Source organism: Gambusia affinis, linkage group LG04, assembly GCF_019740435.1.
Source record: "Gambusia affinis linkage group LG04, SWU_Gaff_1.0, whole genome shotgun sequence".
NCBI classification, from domain to species: domain Eukaryota; kingdom Metazoa; phylum Chordata; class Actinopteri; order Cyprinodontiformes; family Poeciliidae; genus Gambusia; species Gambusia affinis.
This window is the reverse complement of record NC_057871.1, coordinates 26,532,260-26,546,604: the sequence shown is the minus strand read 5'-3', so window position 1 is coordinate 26,546,604 and position 14,345 is coordinate 26,532,260. Positions and strand designations below refer to the sequence as shown.

At 39.6% G+C, this 14,345-nt stretch overlaps 3 protein-coding genes across 5 annotated transcripts; 2 read left to right on the top strand and 1 right to left on the bottom strand.

Moving 5' to 3' along the window:
* Positions 1 to 458: 458 nt before the first annotated feature.
* On the bottom strand, positions 459 to 4,808 carry LOC122830321 (3-mercaptopyruvate sulfurtransferase-like). Its single transcript, XM_044115573.1, has 2 exons — positions 4,128 to 4,808; positions 459 to 1,442 (listed from the first exon to the last, which is right to left on the bottom strand). Exons 1-2 carry the CDS (start codon positions 4,705 to 4,707, stop codon positions 1,144 to 1,146), a joined length of 879 nt encoding a protein of 292 aa, XP_043971508.1. The 5' UTR covers positions 4,708 to 4,808; the 3' UTR covers positions 459 to 1,143.
* On the top strand, positions 2,991 to 7,555 carry rps19bp1 (ribosomal protein S19 binding protein 1). 2 transcript variants are annotated; one of them, XM_044115574.1, is made up of 4 exons: positions 2,991 to 3,069; positions 5,739 to 5,909; positions 6,120 to 6,217; positions 6,606 to 7,555. In XM_044115574.1, the coding sequence occupies exons 1-4, from the start codon at positions 3,006 to 3,008 to the stop codon at positions 6,753 to 6,755; spliced, it is 483 nt and encodes a 160-aa protein (XP_043971509.1). In that variant the 5' UTR covers positions 2,991 to 3,005; the 3' UTR covers positions 6,756 to 7,555. The 2 variants fall into 2 exon arrangements, with proteins under 2 accessions (XP_043971509.1, XP_043971513.1); XM_044115578.1 differs by lacking the exon at positions 2,991 to 3,069 and adding an exon at positions 5,096 to 5,368.
* Positions 7,556 to 8,162: 607 nt separating this feature from the next.
* Positions 8,163 to 14,093, top strand: LOC122830318 (apolipoprotein L3-like). 2 transcript variants are annotated; one of them, XM_044115570.1, is made up of 9 exons: positions 8,163 to 8,286; positions 9,812 to 9,904; positions 10,043 to 10,141; positions 10,245 to 10,334; positions 10,424 to 10,454; positions 10,536 to 10,587; positions 11,666 to 11,795; positions 11,936 to 12,124; positions 13,439 to 14,093. In XM_044115570.1, the coding sequence occupies exons 1-9, from the start codon at positions 8,278 to 8,280 to the stop codon at positions 13,859 to 13,861; spliced, it is 1,116 nt and encodes a 371-aa protein (XP_043971505.1). In that variant the 5' UTR covers positions 8,163 to 8,277; the 3' UTR covers positions 13,862 to 14,093. The 2 variants fall into 2 exon arrangements, with proteins under 2 accessions (XP_043971505.1, XP_043971504.1); XM_044115569.1 differs by lacking the exon at positions 8,163 to 8,286 and adding an exon at positions 9,570 to 9,695 and having other exon boundaries at positions 13,439 to 14,080.
* The last annotated feature ends 252 nt before the right edge of the window (positions 14,094 to 14,345 follow it).

Below are 14,345 nucleotides of genomic sequence, written 5' to 3'. Positions count from 1 at the left end.
GTCAGATAAACAAAACGTTCATTTTTCTTCTCCTGTAGCCAGAGAGATTCATTTTCTGGGCTCCATGTTTGCTATGAAACCAAAGCAGAAATACGTTTCTATCGCTTGTTTATATTTTTTATTGTAAGTCGCATCTTTCACCAGTTCACCAGTAGTCATACAATGTCACATATTTTCCTCAGCCCTAGAATTAAATGTGTTAAAGTATTCTATATATATTGATAACACACAATATTGGCAGCATGGGAGTTCCATATTTTGTTTGAGTTATTTTCTTCATTCATCTCTAAACTGTGCAAAGGAATTTCAGAGTGTGCAAATATTAAAATCTAACCTTAAAGCTACCCAAAAACCTAAATACATCGAAATACATAACTACGCATAAGAACAGGTTAAAAGTTATTTTTAGAGCAGCTGTAACTGGTTTAAAGGAAAGTTCTGGATTTGCAGTTTAAATGTCGGTTTGATGCTGTTTATTTTCTTCTTTATGTGCAAAGAGCATATTTCTTAGTGGAAAATATACTCCATGATCAGAATGTGATCAAGCGCACGAAACAGCATTTAGAAAGTACAGGTCATAGGTCAGAAGTCCATCGACTCAGCTCATCGTTTTAGCAAACGATGCAAACTAAACTCTGGATCAGTGCTGTGTGTTTTCTACGGGGCCAAAGGTTGCAGTGGTTAACATTCAAACACACATTCAGTGTTGAACACATAGAGGAGATGGCTTAAAGCAAACCCGTAGTATATTTTTAAAATGACCGTTCCAACTGTAAACACACCGAGGAAAAACTTTTAGTGTTCATATGTTGCTAGTGTACACATTGGATGAAAAGTATCTGTCCCATTTTTGGATATAAGTCACAATAAAACATGTGACATCGTTGCACAAGATGAACAAAAACAGGATGTAGTTATCTGAGCTGAATCCTCCATGTGTAAATACTTCTGTTTACACATGGATTAAATAAAGGTGGCGTAGTGTCAGTTTAAGAGCCGATGAAAAACCTTCTCTGTAACATTAAACTAGAAATCCAAGGCTGCTTCTTTCCATGCCAGATCCGCGGCTGGCTGTAACTTTGTAACTTGAGGTGCTGAACGAGGTTTTCGTCATCTAGTCCCACGCTACGTCTTCTCGGCCGATCACAAGTGCTTCCCCCGGCCTTCGGATATGACGTGCTCGGGAACGGCACGGGTGTACCACTCCGACCACGCACCGTCGTACACGGACACCTCTGGGTGTCCGCACTCGTGGGCCGCCAGCGCCAGGACGCACGCCGTCACGCCGGAGCCGCACGACACGCACACGGGGCGGCTGAGGTCCACTCCGGCTCGGACGAAGAGCTGCCGGAGGTTGTCCTTGGGCAGGAAGTGTCCGGACTCAGACAGGCAGGTCTGAAAGGGAATGCTGGTGGAACCAGGGATGTGGCCGGGCTCAGTGTCTGTGAAACGGAAAGGAGAGAGATAATTATGGAAAGGAATTGTTTATTGATGTGAGAATAGTAAGAGGCGCTTTATGACATTTAAAAAGACAGAAAACACAGTATAGAGCTTTGGAGCTGACGTCACTGCATGTGACGTTTACATCGCTCGGCACCATCTTGTATGGCCACAAACCAAAATAAACTTTATTTCGCTGTTTTTATTGTGTTAAAACAGTGAAGTGAAGTTGTTTTCAAGTTGGATATTGGATATTCGCGCTCCGCAGAGTAAGGAGCGTTTAGCTCAAGGTTGATCCGATTTATGAATGCTAATTCCAGCCAGCTGTTCTCCAGCTCCCTCCTAAAGCGCTTGGAGATTCACACTGGGGCCGTAAATTTCTGAACCAAACACTCCTGTAAATAAATGCCTTATGACCAACGGATACAAAAAAGTGGTAATTCATGTTATTACACGAGGCATGCTATCCTCTATTAAAATTTTAAGTGACAGACTGGCGACCTGTCCAGGGTGTCTCACCCGGAACGTTAGCTGGAGAGGCACCAGCACCTCCCGACCCACTAAACACAAGGGTGTAAGAAAATGGATGGATACATAATTTTAATATTAAATATGTTTTCTTCAGTAGCTTCCAAATCGTGTGCCACATTAACTCAAAATTATTCTACTAGACTGTATAGATCATCTTTATTACACTTTTACCCCTTTTTTTATTTAACTAATTTTATATTTAAAAAATATTTTTAAAAGGTGTATGACCTCAGATGATTATCACATTTGTTAGCTGTAATATTCAATTACATACAATTCCAGGACAGGATCTAGACACAGTCTCTGTAACTCGTTGATCCATCGTGGTCTTGCTGTATCGCCTCTTTAATTGACGCGCATGTCGGTCCGATGTTGTGGCGTTTACCTCGCAGTGACCCAGATTCCGTCTGGATTGAGCTCATCCATTTCATACGTCGGTTTGCCTTGACCACTGCTGTTGAACTTCAGCATCTCACGACACTATAATCTACACCAGGTGTGGATGTCAAGTGCTAAGAGTCCATCCAATTAGCCAATTATGTGATTAGCATGCAGAGTGAGAACCTTTAGCACTTGATCTATAACAGCCTTTAAAATACTGCAGCCGTTTGTGATTTTCATATCAAATACAATGATGTAACAATTATAAGTGTGACTGTGCAGCTCAATTGTGAAGGTTTAATTGCGAACAGGCAACTGAATAATAATTGCCAGTCATTTTAATGAACACACTAGACAGTTAATACATTAAGTAAACGTGCAGCAGTCCTCTGAGTTCATTCTTTTCTGTTCCTAAAAACAGTTTGTTGAAACCCCAACTAATTTTTTAAGTATCATGGTAGTTAAAGTGGTGTCAGTTTTGACATGAACGTCATATTAAGCACTTTTCAGTAAAGTTAACTAGAAAGATGACAGATCTGACTCAGTCACTTCCTCTTTTTTTTTTTTTTTTTACTTAAAGTTTCTTTCACTTTCCCAATGACATTTAACAAGTGACTCAAGTCTTTTCTAATTCATCCGAGGTCACACCGGATATGCAGAAGGCTCTTGGTCAATTCTCCACGATACCAATCTGCAACCCAGTTCTGCATGTTGCAAGTTAGTGTTTTATTTCTTTCATTCCTTTGTCTCAAAGAAATGCACTGGTCCGATATTTTTTATGTTGAATCCGCTACCTGTTGGACTCAATTGTTTATATGTCTATTATTGTCAAGCATCACGTTATCCAGCTCCTGGTGAACCTGTGTGAAACAAAAACCTTTAGAGTGGTCACTCAACTTCCACCCACAGGACTGAAAACCAACACATCTCCCTAAACACAGAAGCTGCCTGACAAGCCAGATCATTGTGAAATGATGCACAGTTTAAAGTTATTTCTAAATGTTTTCCAGAACAAACATTTGAAAAGCATAGTGATGTCAATGTTTGACCCCTGCGATTCACCAGAACTACGTTCTGCAACAATTACACGTCTTATGGGTTATTCCCCTACCAGCATTTATGTCATTGTTTCTTTTGCATAAAAGTAATAATCAGGGAGGAGATTGACCTTTTCACAGATTATCCACCTCATATTATATGTCACAATATGGTGACAGTCTAAATAAATATGTAAAACAGGTTTTTTACAAAAGTTACATACTGCATCTTTAACTCTGGTCATTTTAACATTGTGGTGAAGAAAAGCATCTCCACAGCATGCTGCTGCCTCCACCTTGCCTTACTTCACCATATGAAAGGTTCAAGCTAGTATGCAGTGCTACTTTTGTGCCATGCAGAAAGTTGAACAAATGCCCAAGCCTTTAGTTCACATTATGAGATTTTTACCCTCCCCACTCCCAAAAAAGAAAGAAAAAAAAAAACTTTGTTCAGCACTTTTCTGTTTAGGAAAACACTAAGTGTCTTCCTGTTTAGTGACTGATTTGTAACATTGACTGGTTATTGGGAGGAAGTGATTTTATGACAATAACACCCTAAAAGTGAAATTCTATAGCTGTAAAACTTAACGAAGAGTTGCTTGGAGATGACTTTCAGTTTTGACAAGGTGTCAAGGTGACTGTGAAGGTCACAGTCACCTTGAGTGCTGTGTAAAACAGGTTGAAACAGAGTTGCCTGAAAAAAGTTGAAAGTCATCTGGGGGATAGTTTTATACTCACTGTCTCTGGGTTCAGGGTCAACTCCTCGGAATCTTCCCGCGGACCTGGCATCCACCACCTGGAACTCTTTGGTGTCCAGGTTATTCAGCAGGTCGTCATAGGTTTTAATCCAGGAGCGCTTTATGGACGCCCTGAACTCGGTGGGAGAGGGTCTGACATACTTGTCGCTAACCGGTCGACCCTCCAGTTCCCAGTTCCTGAACCCCCCGTTCAGCAGAGACACCGCGTTATGCCCAAACACCCGGAACATCCACCAGACGCGGGGCGCCGAAAACGCACCGAAGTCGCTGCGGTCGTATATCACGACGTGCGTGTCGTTTTCTATTCCCAGATTCCCAACGTAGTCTGCGAAAACTTTCTCCGACGGCAGCATGTGGTCCAGGGGGGAGGTTTTGTCGCAGCACTGGTCTATGTCGAAGAACGCGGCGCCGGGGATGTGTCTCTCCTTGAACTCCCTTTTGGCGTTTCTCCCCATTTTTGGCAAATACCACGAGCTGTCCAAGACGCGCATTTTCCCACGAGTCGCTATTGCGTCTGCGAGCCATTTAGTGCTGACCAGAGCTCGAGCTTGAAGCGCCATGGTGGGTCCCGCAGAGGAGAGTGGACCACTTGTGTCGGCTTAGGTATGGAGTCGGACCTCTGCCGAGGGTTGAACACGGCAGTAGGTGTAAAGGTAAAAGCAGCGGAGAGAAGAGCGCGTGTCCGCTTTCTGTTCACAGCTATCCAAATCTTCATTTACCCTGAAGCAGTTTATATCAACATAAAACATTGATTTTTTTTAAGAAAAGCTTTTTAGCAAAATTTTTTACCTAAACACATTTGTAAAAGTTCGGAAATTTCCTTCCCACAATGATTGCCTTGTTTATATTTATTGTGTATTATTTATTATTACCTAATAATAAATAATACATCTTGACAAGACCAGCATAATAGAGATAGTATATTATCATTATTAGTAGGAGTAGGAGTCGGAGTAGGAGTAGCAGTATTACTTTGTGCTAGCTTGGTTGCGATTGTTATTGTTGGGTAGGAACTAATTGCTTATCAGCTGTTGTGCGGGGAGCTGCTTTCAGTGAGCACACACAAGAAAGCTGTCGGACTCACATGTTTGTTTGGTAATTCTAAAGCAAGTTACTTTAGATGTAGTTTGAATATAGTGCAACAAATCGGACATTGTTAAGCGGAGATGTCAGCGTCATTGGTCAGGAGAGGCCTGGAGCTGCTGAACGATGATATCAAAGGTCAGTTTAGCCTGCTAGCTTGTTACAATGCTAAAATTAGCGGTGGAGCTAATTTGAGACCAAGAGCTGATTTTTATTTGCTCTAGGTGAAATTAAGTTTTAAATAATGTTTTAAAATTTATTTGAATGCTTTTTTAAATGACAAACTAATTTAAATATTCAGTCAGAAATAAAACCTTTTAGAAAATGTGTTTTAAACTGTTGTGCAGTCAGTTGTGTAGTTGACAAAAGCACAATGCTTTCAAAAATTCTATACTATCTTGTTGTGGTTGTCTTTACTAAATAAAACCAACAAACAAGGAACTAAATCATCTTAGTAACATTAATGACATGTTCCATTTTAATCTGACATTTCTGTGGCTTCTTCCAGTCAGCAGTCGAGTGAAGAAGAAGCAGCAGACCCCCAGTTCGGCCACAGTGATGGATCTGGTCAGCACCAAGCGGCAGGGGGTCACCAAACAGGTCAAGAGGCTGCAGGGCCGCCTCGGGCCCAGGAAAAGCAAGGCCACAGTCAAAGACAAGCGGATCAGATCAGCAGTGGGTCAGAACGAGCTTTCATTCTTCAGATGATATTAACCATTTGTGTCCAGGATCAAGATTAGTTGTAGTTGGTTACACAGCTGGTCAGATATGTCTCAAACACTGTGGAGAAAAAAAATGTCTTGGCTACTTATATCCTATATCCATCATATCCTTATGGTACTATGTAAAAAGAAAAGGTTTAAATGATTATTTTTTTGTATTCTTGCAGAGGATTTTAGGAAAAACCAACCAAAGAGCCAGCTGAACGCCAATCTGAAGTACTTTTTGGAAACAACAGGCAAAGTAGAAGCCTTTGATGCAAAGAAGGTAATGACGAGTTATTTCTCACTTATCAATATGCTAGCTCTTTAATTCATCACTAAAAAAAATACACATAAACAGAAATTAACCAAATGACGCTGAAATATCAGATTAAATTTTCACAGGGATCATTTATATCCTGAAAATCATGTTTATGGCCTAAATAAGTCAGACACTGATTCCTTTATTATTTCTTCAGCTTAGTTTATTTATTGAAAAGTTGAAAACAAATATAATGTTACAGCACTTTATAAGAAAACTGAATCAGTGTGCAATAAATCAAAGCCATACTGTTAATGTTTTCAGTGTTCTTTCACATAAATAAAGAAACCATGATATCTGATGACTGCGCACACGATTGATTCTTTTTTGTCCTTCTTTTGGTGTGACTCAGATTTTGAAGCACAGTAGAGGGAGGCAGTCAAGAAATCATCCAGACAAACCTGTGGAAAAGTCCAAGGAGGCTCAGTCGTTGTTCACGGAGGAGGAGTTCCAGCAGTTCCAGAGGGAATACTTTGGCAGGACTGTGGAGGGAAAGAAATGACACCAACTCTGAGGGGAAACATTAAAAACCACGGAGAAAGCAGCCGGACTGTGTTGTGTGGATCAAAGTGGATTTTCAGTGAGACTGTACTAGAATTTAGTTCCACTGCACTCCACAGAAATACTTCATTACTGAAACAGTAACACACACCCCACCTATTTAGAGGTGGGGTGTACAGGTTTATTAGATCATATTTCAAAAGTTACTGTGGAAAACAGTAGTGGATGTTTTGTGCACATTATGCTTTTCTAATTAAAAAATGATGAAGAAAAGAAAACACGTTTGAGTTCTAGTACTTGACACAATATTACAGTGTGAAGTATTTATATTTATTTGTACCTTTACAACCAGTACAGTACTGGTTGCTGTTTATATAAACAGTACAACTCACTACATACCAGAATAATTACCACCTTTGTATCGGGAGATGCTAACAAAATCAACCCTACCGTAGCATCGTAAGGCGGATGGTCATCTGATCAGATGCAGAATCAGATTAGCTAAATGTTTGATGAGACATTATGACTTTAAGAAGCTTTAATTTGTTTTCCCTCACAAAGCCTGCAGAAAGTGTTTGTTTCAGACTCCATACGTTGATTCTGGCTCACTAGAAGTTTAGCTGCTACATTTCTAACATTCCAGAAAACTTGAATCTGTGAATGCTGTAAAGAACTGCATTTTCTTAAGCTACCTTTCTAAAATAAAATCTGTAAAAACAACTCAGAGATGTAAAAAAATAAAATAAAAAACATGAAATGGATGTTCAGACGGGTCTTTTCCAGTTCCACAGATTCTCAGCTTGTGGTTCAGATCACTACAGGATTATATGAGACTGTGTGGATACGTTATGTTAGGTTAGGTTAAACTTTATTAATCCCGTAGGGAAATTGAGGTTATCTGTTGCTCACACACTAATTCACACCCACGCAGCATTAAAATCGTACAGCTGGAGACATCCATAAAAGGTACAAGAATATAATAAATACATTACCACTAAAAGAGGTCAAATAAAAGTGCTTAAATATGTTAAAATACTAGTTACCCCGTCTCCCTCCCCCTCCCACAAATAGCAGCATTATAAAGCCTAAAGGCCCGTGGGACAAAGGAATTTTTAAATCTCTCAGTTGAACAACCCAGTGAGAGTAACCTGTCACTAAAGGAGCTCCTCTGGTTGGAGAAAACAGTGCACAGAGGATGGCTGGTGTTCTCCAGGACTAAACTGAGTTCAGACAGTGTCCTCTGTTCCACCACCGTCTCCACAGACTCCAGGCTCACAACGACCACGGAGCCAGCTCTGCAGATGAGGCGGTTCAGTCTCTGTGTGGCAGTATCGTCCAAAAATCTTTGCACGTGGCATGTAACTGAGTTGTATTTAAGTTCAGTCACTCAGAGTCGAGAGAGGCGTTTTTTCTTTTGTCACGCCCTTTAATCCGTTAAATTGTTACATTCTTATGTGTCAAATGTCCCCACATGAGCCACCATCAGTTTTAACTCAGAGCAACAAGATCCTGCAGGCTGCACCATGGAGCGGGTGAGAGAATTTTATTTTTTCAAGAATTTGAACAAGAGAGAGTAAAAGTCAAGAAAGAAAAAAATCCTACTGGAGCTTTTAAAGGTGTTAGTTTTGTCATGAATACAAGTCATATTCTTACATGATTAAAATTAATTCTAGATGCGCTTTGATCCAGCTTAAATGATATTTAAATGTTTAAATACTACACCATGTCCCACTCTGAAAACAAAAAAGCCTTTGCACAAAAAAATTTAACAAAAATGTGATGGTGAAAATAAATTACCAATATAAATACCAAAATGTTCAAATGTTATTGCACATGTTTTCAGAGTTAAGAAGGTTTTTAATGTCACCTTCACATTGTAAGAACAACTAACTTTTTTATAAAAATGAAGTGTTTATTATAATACTTCGAATAATAAATGATAATTCTGAATTCATTTTTAAACCCACCAGCTTTTCACACTGAGCTGCTCCAGGCATTTGTTACTGTAAACAAAATAATAATAATAATAATAGTAACTATGTTTATCTTACGAAACCTTCTAAGAAGTGTTTGAAACTAAAAGTGAAAGTATTAAAACTGTACCAGCTAGACAGGGAATCTTGTTGGACAAGCCGTTCAGGATTATTTCTGTTGTCCGTTGGTCTTTAAACGTTCCACGACATACTTGAATATGTTTTGTGAAAGGCTTTGGACTTGTTTTTAACTCCGTAATCTACTCTCAAAAATGTACAGAGCAAGTTGAGAAACCGCTTCTCTAACGCTCATGTTCCATAGATCAGTGGTTCCCAATTCCAGTCCTCAGGGCCCCCCTGCCTGCATGTTTTAGATGTGCCTTTATACCAGAACAGCTGATTCAAATGATTGCATGATGTCTTCTGCAGCCACCAAGTACTGCAGGAGCCTGTTAGTCACCCAAAGATTCAATCCAGGTGTGTGGCAGAAGGGAAACACCTAAAACATGCAGGGCAAAGAAGCCTGAGGACTGGAATTGGGAACCAATGCCATAGAGCATTTGATTACTGAATAAATAAATTGGCCTTTGAAAATAAATAATTCATTTGTAAAACTTGAAACTTCGTGAAAGGCCAAAGTTAATGTCATTTATTTATTAATGTCATCGGTTACACAGCAGACAATTAAAGGCTCCAATTAACGGTGCGTTCTTCTGCAGCATATTCAGTAATCCAGTCAGGTTTCTAACCACAGCACAGCTCTACGAGGGAAAGAATTAACACAAACACTTAGCTAGAATTTCCTTTTTGTCATGAAGACTTCATATCTTCACTCCATCATAACATTATGAACATTACAGGTGGAAAAGCTGGAAGAATTTTCTTGTATTGTTCTAAACTGGTTTAGATCTTCATGACTGACACTACTGTTTTATTATCAGTTCTAAATTTGAATGATCAGAGACAAGGTGGGGTTCCTCAGGGCTCCATTATCGGGACACATTTGTTTGGGGTTTGTTTAGGACTCGTTTAAATCAGGATTTTTGTTCATTGTAGCTTACCTTCCACGCCTTGCCATTTGCAGCCTCCTGTTCCTCTGCCGAGGAAGATACGCCTTCAGACGCGATCCGTTGATGACGAGTGGCTGAAACGTGACCCCGCTGCTCCTCAGTCTGAGGTTTGAGAGAGAAGAAATCTTTACATTCATACTCCGATGCAGCAGTGTGGGCCATTACCACGAATGTTGACGATTGATACATTGCTAAAAGTCTTTAACCGACAAGGTGACGTTTGTTTTTGTGTGTTGTCAACTCAGAACGGTTCGGAGGACTCCACTCCTCCACTGGGGCCCTCGCGCACGAATGTCAGAAGACAATATTCTGAACAATATGAAAACATCAGAGAGCAAGTCCAGGTATACGTTTTTGTTGTTTTTGTTTTTTTTGTTTTTTTTGAGAAATATTTCTATTATTTGAGTAGTGTGGAGAATACCTTTTTTTTCTTCAAATGTGGATAAGGAGCTCTTTAAGCCGCGACCTCCTCCGCTGCCGGCCAGGCCGCCACTAAAGCAGCTTTCACAGGAACCTGTTTACATGGAAGTTATCCAGGTATTTTCAAAAAAAACTCTTACGGTACATTGATACTGGATGCAATTGAAAACTCCGAGTGATGGTATAATGTAGTTTTTGTCTCCTAGGATGAAACGTCCTCTGATGAGGAGATGAAACGTGAGTAACAAGCTTCAGCTATTTCTGCTGCTGTTGGAAAAAAGACTCTTAGTTGCTAAACGGTGATCTTGTTGACTGCAGCATGGAAAGAAACGCTTAAAGATTTCCAACGTAGAGGATTCTCGGAGATAAGGCAAGTATATAATACTTGTTTTAAATGGACACAATTATGCTTAAGCTGGTGACGTGAGAAGTCTTGGTGCATTGTGGGATTTTTGGAAGAGAATCTGTGGAGTTTTAAATAACCAACAATAGTGCAGCTGACCCAAAGCCACAAAAATCTGATAAGGTGTTGTTCCCTCAAGTTAACTATGCAACCCCTTCAAAAAAAAATCTAATTTAATAGGGATGTGCGTATTTATTACCACTTTTTTTAAAAGTTTTTTTTTTGGCTCTTATGCCCTTTTTTTGAAAATGCTAGGACTAGAACGTAGGTAATAAGAGAGGGGGAAGATATGCAGCAAAGGTCACCACGAATCCAACTGGTGACGGCCGCGTCAAGGACTAAGGCTGTCTTGTGTTTGCTGTGCTCAACCCCTGCACCACCACAGCACTTATTCCATTTTTCAGAGATAGCAAATTTTAATGATAGATAAAGAAAACCTGAGAAAAATAACATATTTTTAAATCCATGTATCGGTGAAAAACGCTCTCCCAGTGCTGGGTATCGCTAACTAAAACGTTAGCTGGGCTAACCCTAATGCGCTAATCATACATAATAGTTCCACTAACACTAAAGCGCTACGCCAAGCTAATGCTAACACACTAAATTCAACCACATTAATACCCACTAGATTTCTGTGACGCAGCATGTGTCTCAACATAGCATCTCACCTTCATTTGGGTCAGATTTGTTGTCCATCCATCCATTTTCTAACACCCCTCGTTGATGACAATAGCCAAAACCTTAACATGGAGGTAAAACCTTATTAAAAAGCCAAGTAAATCTGTGCTTTAGACTCTATCTGGAAGAATTAATGTAGTGGAAGCTAAGTGTGCTAATTGCTTTCAAGCTTAGCAGATACTGTAAAGTGCTAAACAAACATTAGCTGCACTATTAGCATGCTAGCTAATAGCGCAGGTTAATATTCCACCTGCATCACACAAGTCACGCTAATATTTCAAAATTAACCTTGAAATATTTGAAAAAGTAAAAGTGATGATTCTTGTAAATAAATATCTCTGACAAAATAATTCTTTTAAAATCTTAGGATGATCAATGCTAAAGCTGAAAAGCTCTATAAGGCCATTCAGACGTACATCCAGCTGATTTCTAAACACGCCGTCGATCTCAAGTCTCACATCAAAGAGCTGAACAACATTTCTGACAACTTGGACAAGGTGAGGGAATCTTGATTGAGAGGTTTGACAATCCAACATATGCATTCAAAAGATATTTACATAAATATCTTTCTTTTAAGAATCATTAGAATATGATTGAGTTGCCTAAAAGTTTCAAACTTCATCTGGATTCCTTTAAGTTTGCAAAAAAGACAAAGATTGCTGGCATCACTGGAGGAGCATCAACAGCAGCAGGAGGAGTGGCAGCTGCCGCCGGGGTGATCCTGGCCCCTTTCACAGCGGGAGCCTCGCTGGCCCTCACCGTTGTTGGGGCCGGAGTGGTTGCAGCCGGCGGTGTCACCGGGGCATCAGCAGCCATCGCAAACAAGGTAACATGAGGACTAAACCTTACACAATCATAGAGTTTATGATTAGTGTGTGTTGAAATGGTTTTCAGCTTATTTGTTGTTAATTTTTGCAATGATTGTTGTTAGAATATCCCATCTTTCACATCTGACAGATGTGCAACAATGGATAAAAAACCACTGACTGTTCAAAATTTGTGCAGAATTATTTGTGTGTTATATGTGTTCTTGAGTAAAATGTAATTCGTAATCTCATCTCCCTGATTTATAACGACAGCTGGCTTTCCATCAACCATAAAATTGCGCAAATGGAAATGAAGAAAATATATTCGCTTAAAGGAGACATGCTAATTTTGACAAAACTCAAATTTTTTTTAAAAAAAAGGCTGTTGAAATGTTTTCTTGTAGCCGTACCCAAATAGATATATTTGGCAGAACTGTAATGGAAACATATTTCTTGCATCACACAAGTCACATGCTCAAAAGCCGGCTGTTACTACTGGCTGAAACTGGTCGAAGAAGACAACAGGAAGTAGCAGTGGTTTGTTTTTTGTTTTTTCAGACAATGAGCAGCTGGCTCCACCTGACAGCATCACACGATTCCTGAAGAGTACCGTCATTCCAACGTGTTCAATTCATAGCTTTTCTGTAAAATAACCTTATTTTATAGAACTACAATTTTCCCAAAACACCGCATAATTAGCCGTTCCCAAATATAAGAGACTTGTTGCTCCAATGACTGAATAAGACGCCAATGTCTCCTCTGATTGGCTGATAGTTCATCAACTATCAGCTGATAGTTCATCAACTATCAGCTGATAGTTCATCAACTATCAGCTGATAGTTCATCAACTATCAGCTGATAGTTCATCAACTATCAGCTGATAGTTCATCAACTATCAGCTGATAGTTCATCAACTATCAGCTGATAGTTATGGCTCAATGTGATTGAGCCATAAGATGGCTCAATCATCTTATGTGAGTGTTTACATTAATCTCTGTCATGATTTTGAATAACTTATCACGTGAACAAACTTATTCATGTGTGATTTTAATTTAATTTCTTATTAAACAGAAACACCACAATTGTGAAATTGTGATTCTTTTTTTCAACATTAGCTGGAGATTTGCGCACATTTGTAATGGAAACGCAGCTACTTCTCATCATTTTTACAGAACCCTAAATGACAGAAATTTAATTAAGTACTTTATATTTTACCCAAGACATACTATTTGACATCATTACGTCAAATAAAGAATATTAACGCAGACGTCACACAACCAGCCATCATTGCTTTACACCTCTTCTATAACTATTTCTAAAATCTGTTTTTCCAGGCAAATTTAAATCAAGACAAGAAGAAGATTGACAAAACGTTAAACGACTTTAGCGTCCGGTATGAAGAGATCCTGACCTCCCTGATGTTCATCAACGAAGGCATGGACCTCCTGAAGCAGCATGGCGTGACTCTTCTCAACGAAACCATGATGGACTCGAAGGCGGCGGCCTGCGCGGTGCAGCTCGCCACCGGGGAGGCGAGCGCCATGGCCTCGGAGAAGAGCAGCAACGCTTCGGGGATGCTGAAAGGCTTCGCAATCGGCATGGACTTCTACTTCACCAAAGACAAGGACGGACAGAAGCTGAAGAAAGGCCTCGAGTCGAAGCTCGCTCAAAAGCTCCGCAAGCTAGTGGGAGACCTTGATACTGGTCTGGATGAGCTGGTGAAAATAAAAGATGTGTTCTGTAAGCATGTTGATTAATAGAGTCTCTTTTTTTTTCTTTCTTTTCTATCCGAATACCAGTGCAGGTCGAGGTTTAACATTGGGATGAAAATAATGTTGAACCAGCTTTAAATTTTCCGACCAGATAGACATGATTATTAATTCTATGAAACTGAACTTTTATTTGTATTCCTTTAAGTTACTTTGCGATTTTTCCTGTGCTTTTACAAATTGTCTCTTTAATAAAGTACAAAAAAGATCAACAATCCCACTGGACCGAGTCCTGCTTCATTTCTTGGTGTGAGTGATGCCTGTTGTTGTGACCCTGACATTTGATCTTTTAGTCACAAAAACTGGGTGTAGGACCTATGATATACTTTTTATTAACTTTCCATTAATCAGACAAAAAAAAAATTGTGTTTATATTCTGATCCAATGATACAGGATTGTGTGAGGCTTTTCTTGCACATTCAGGCATTTTGTTTTTCTAGTCACACCCTTTAAAATCTTCAAATTCATCATG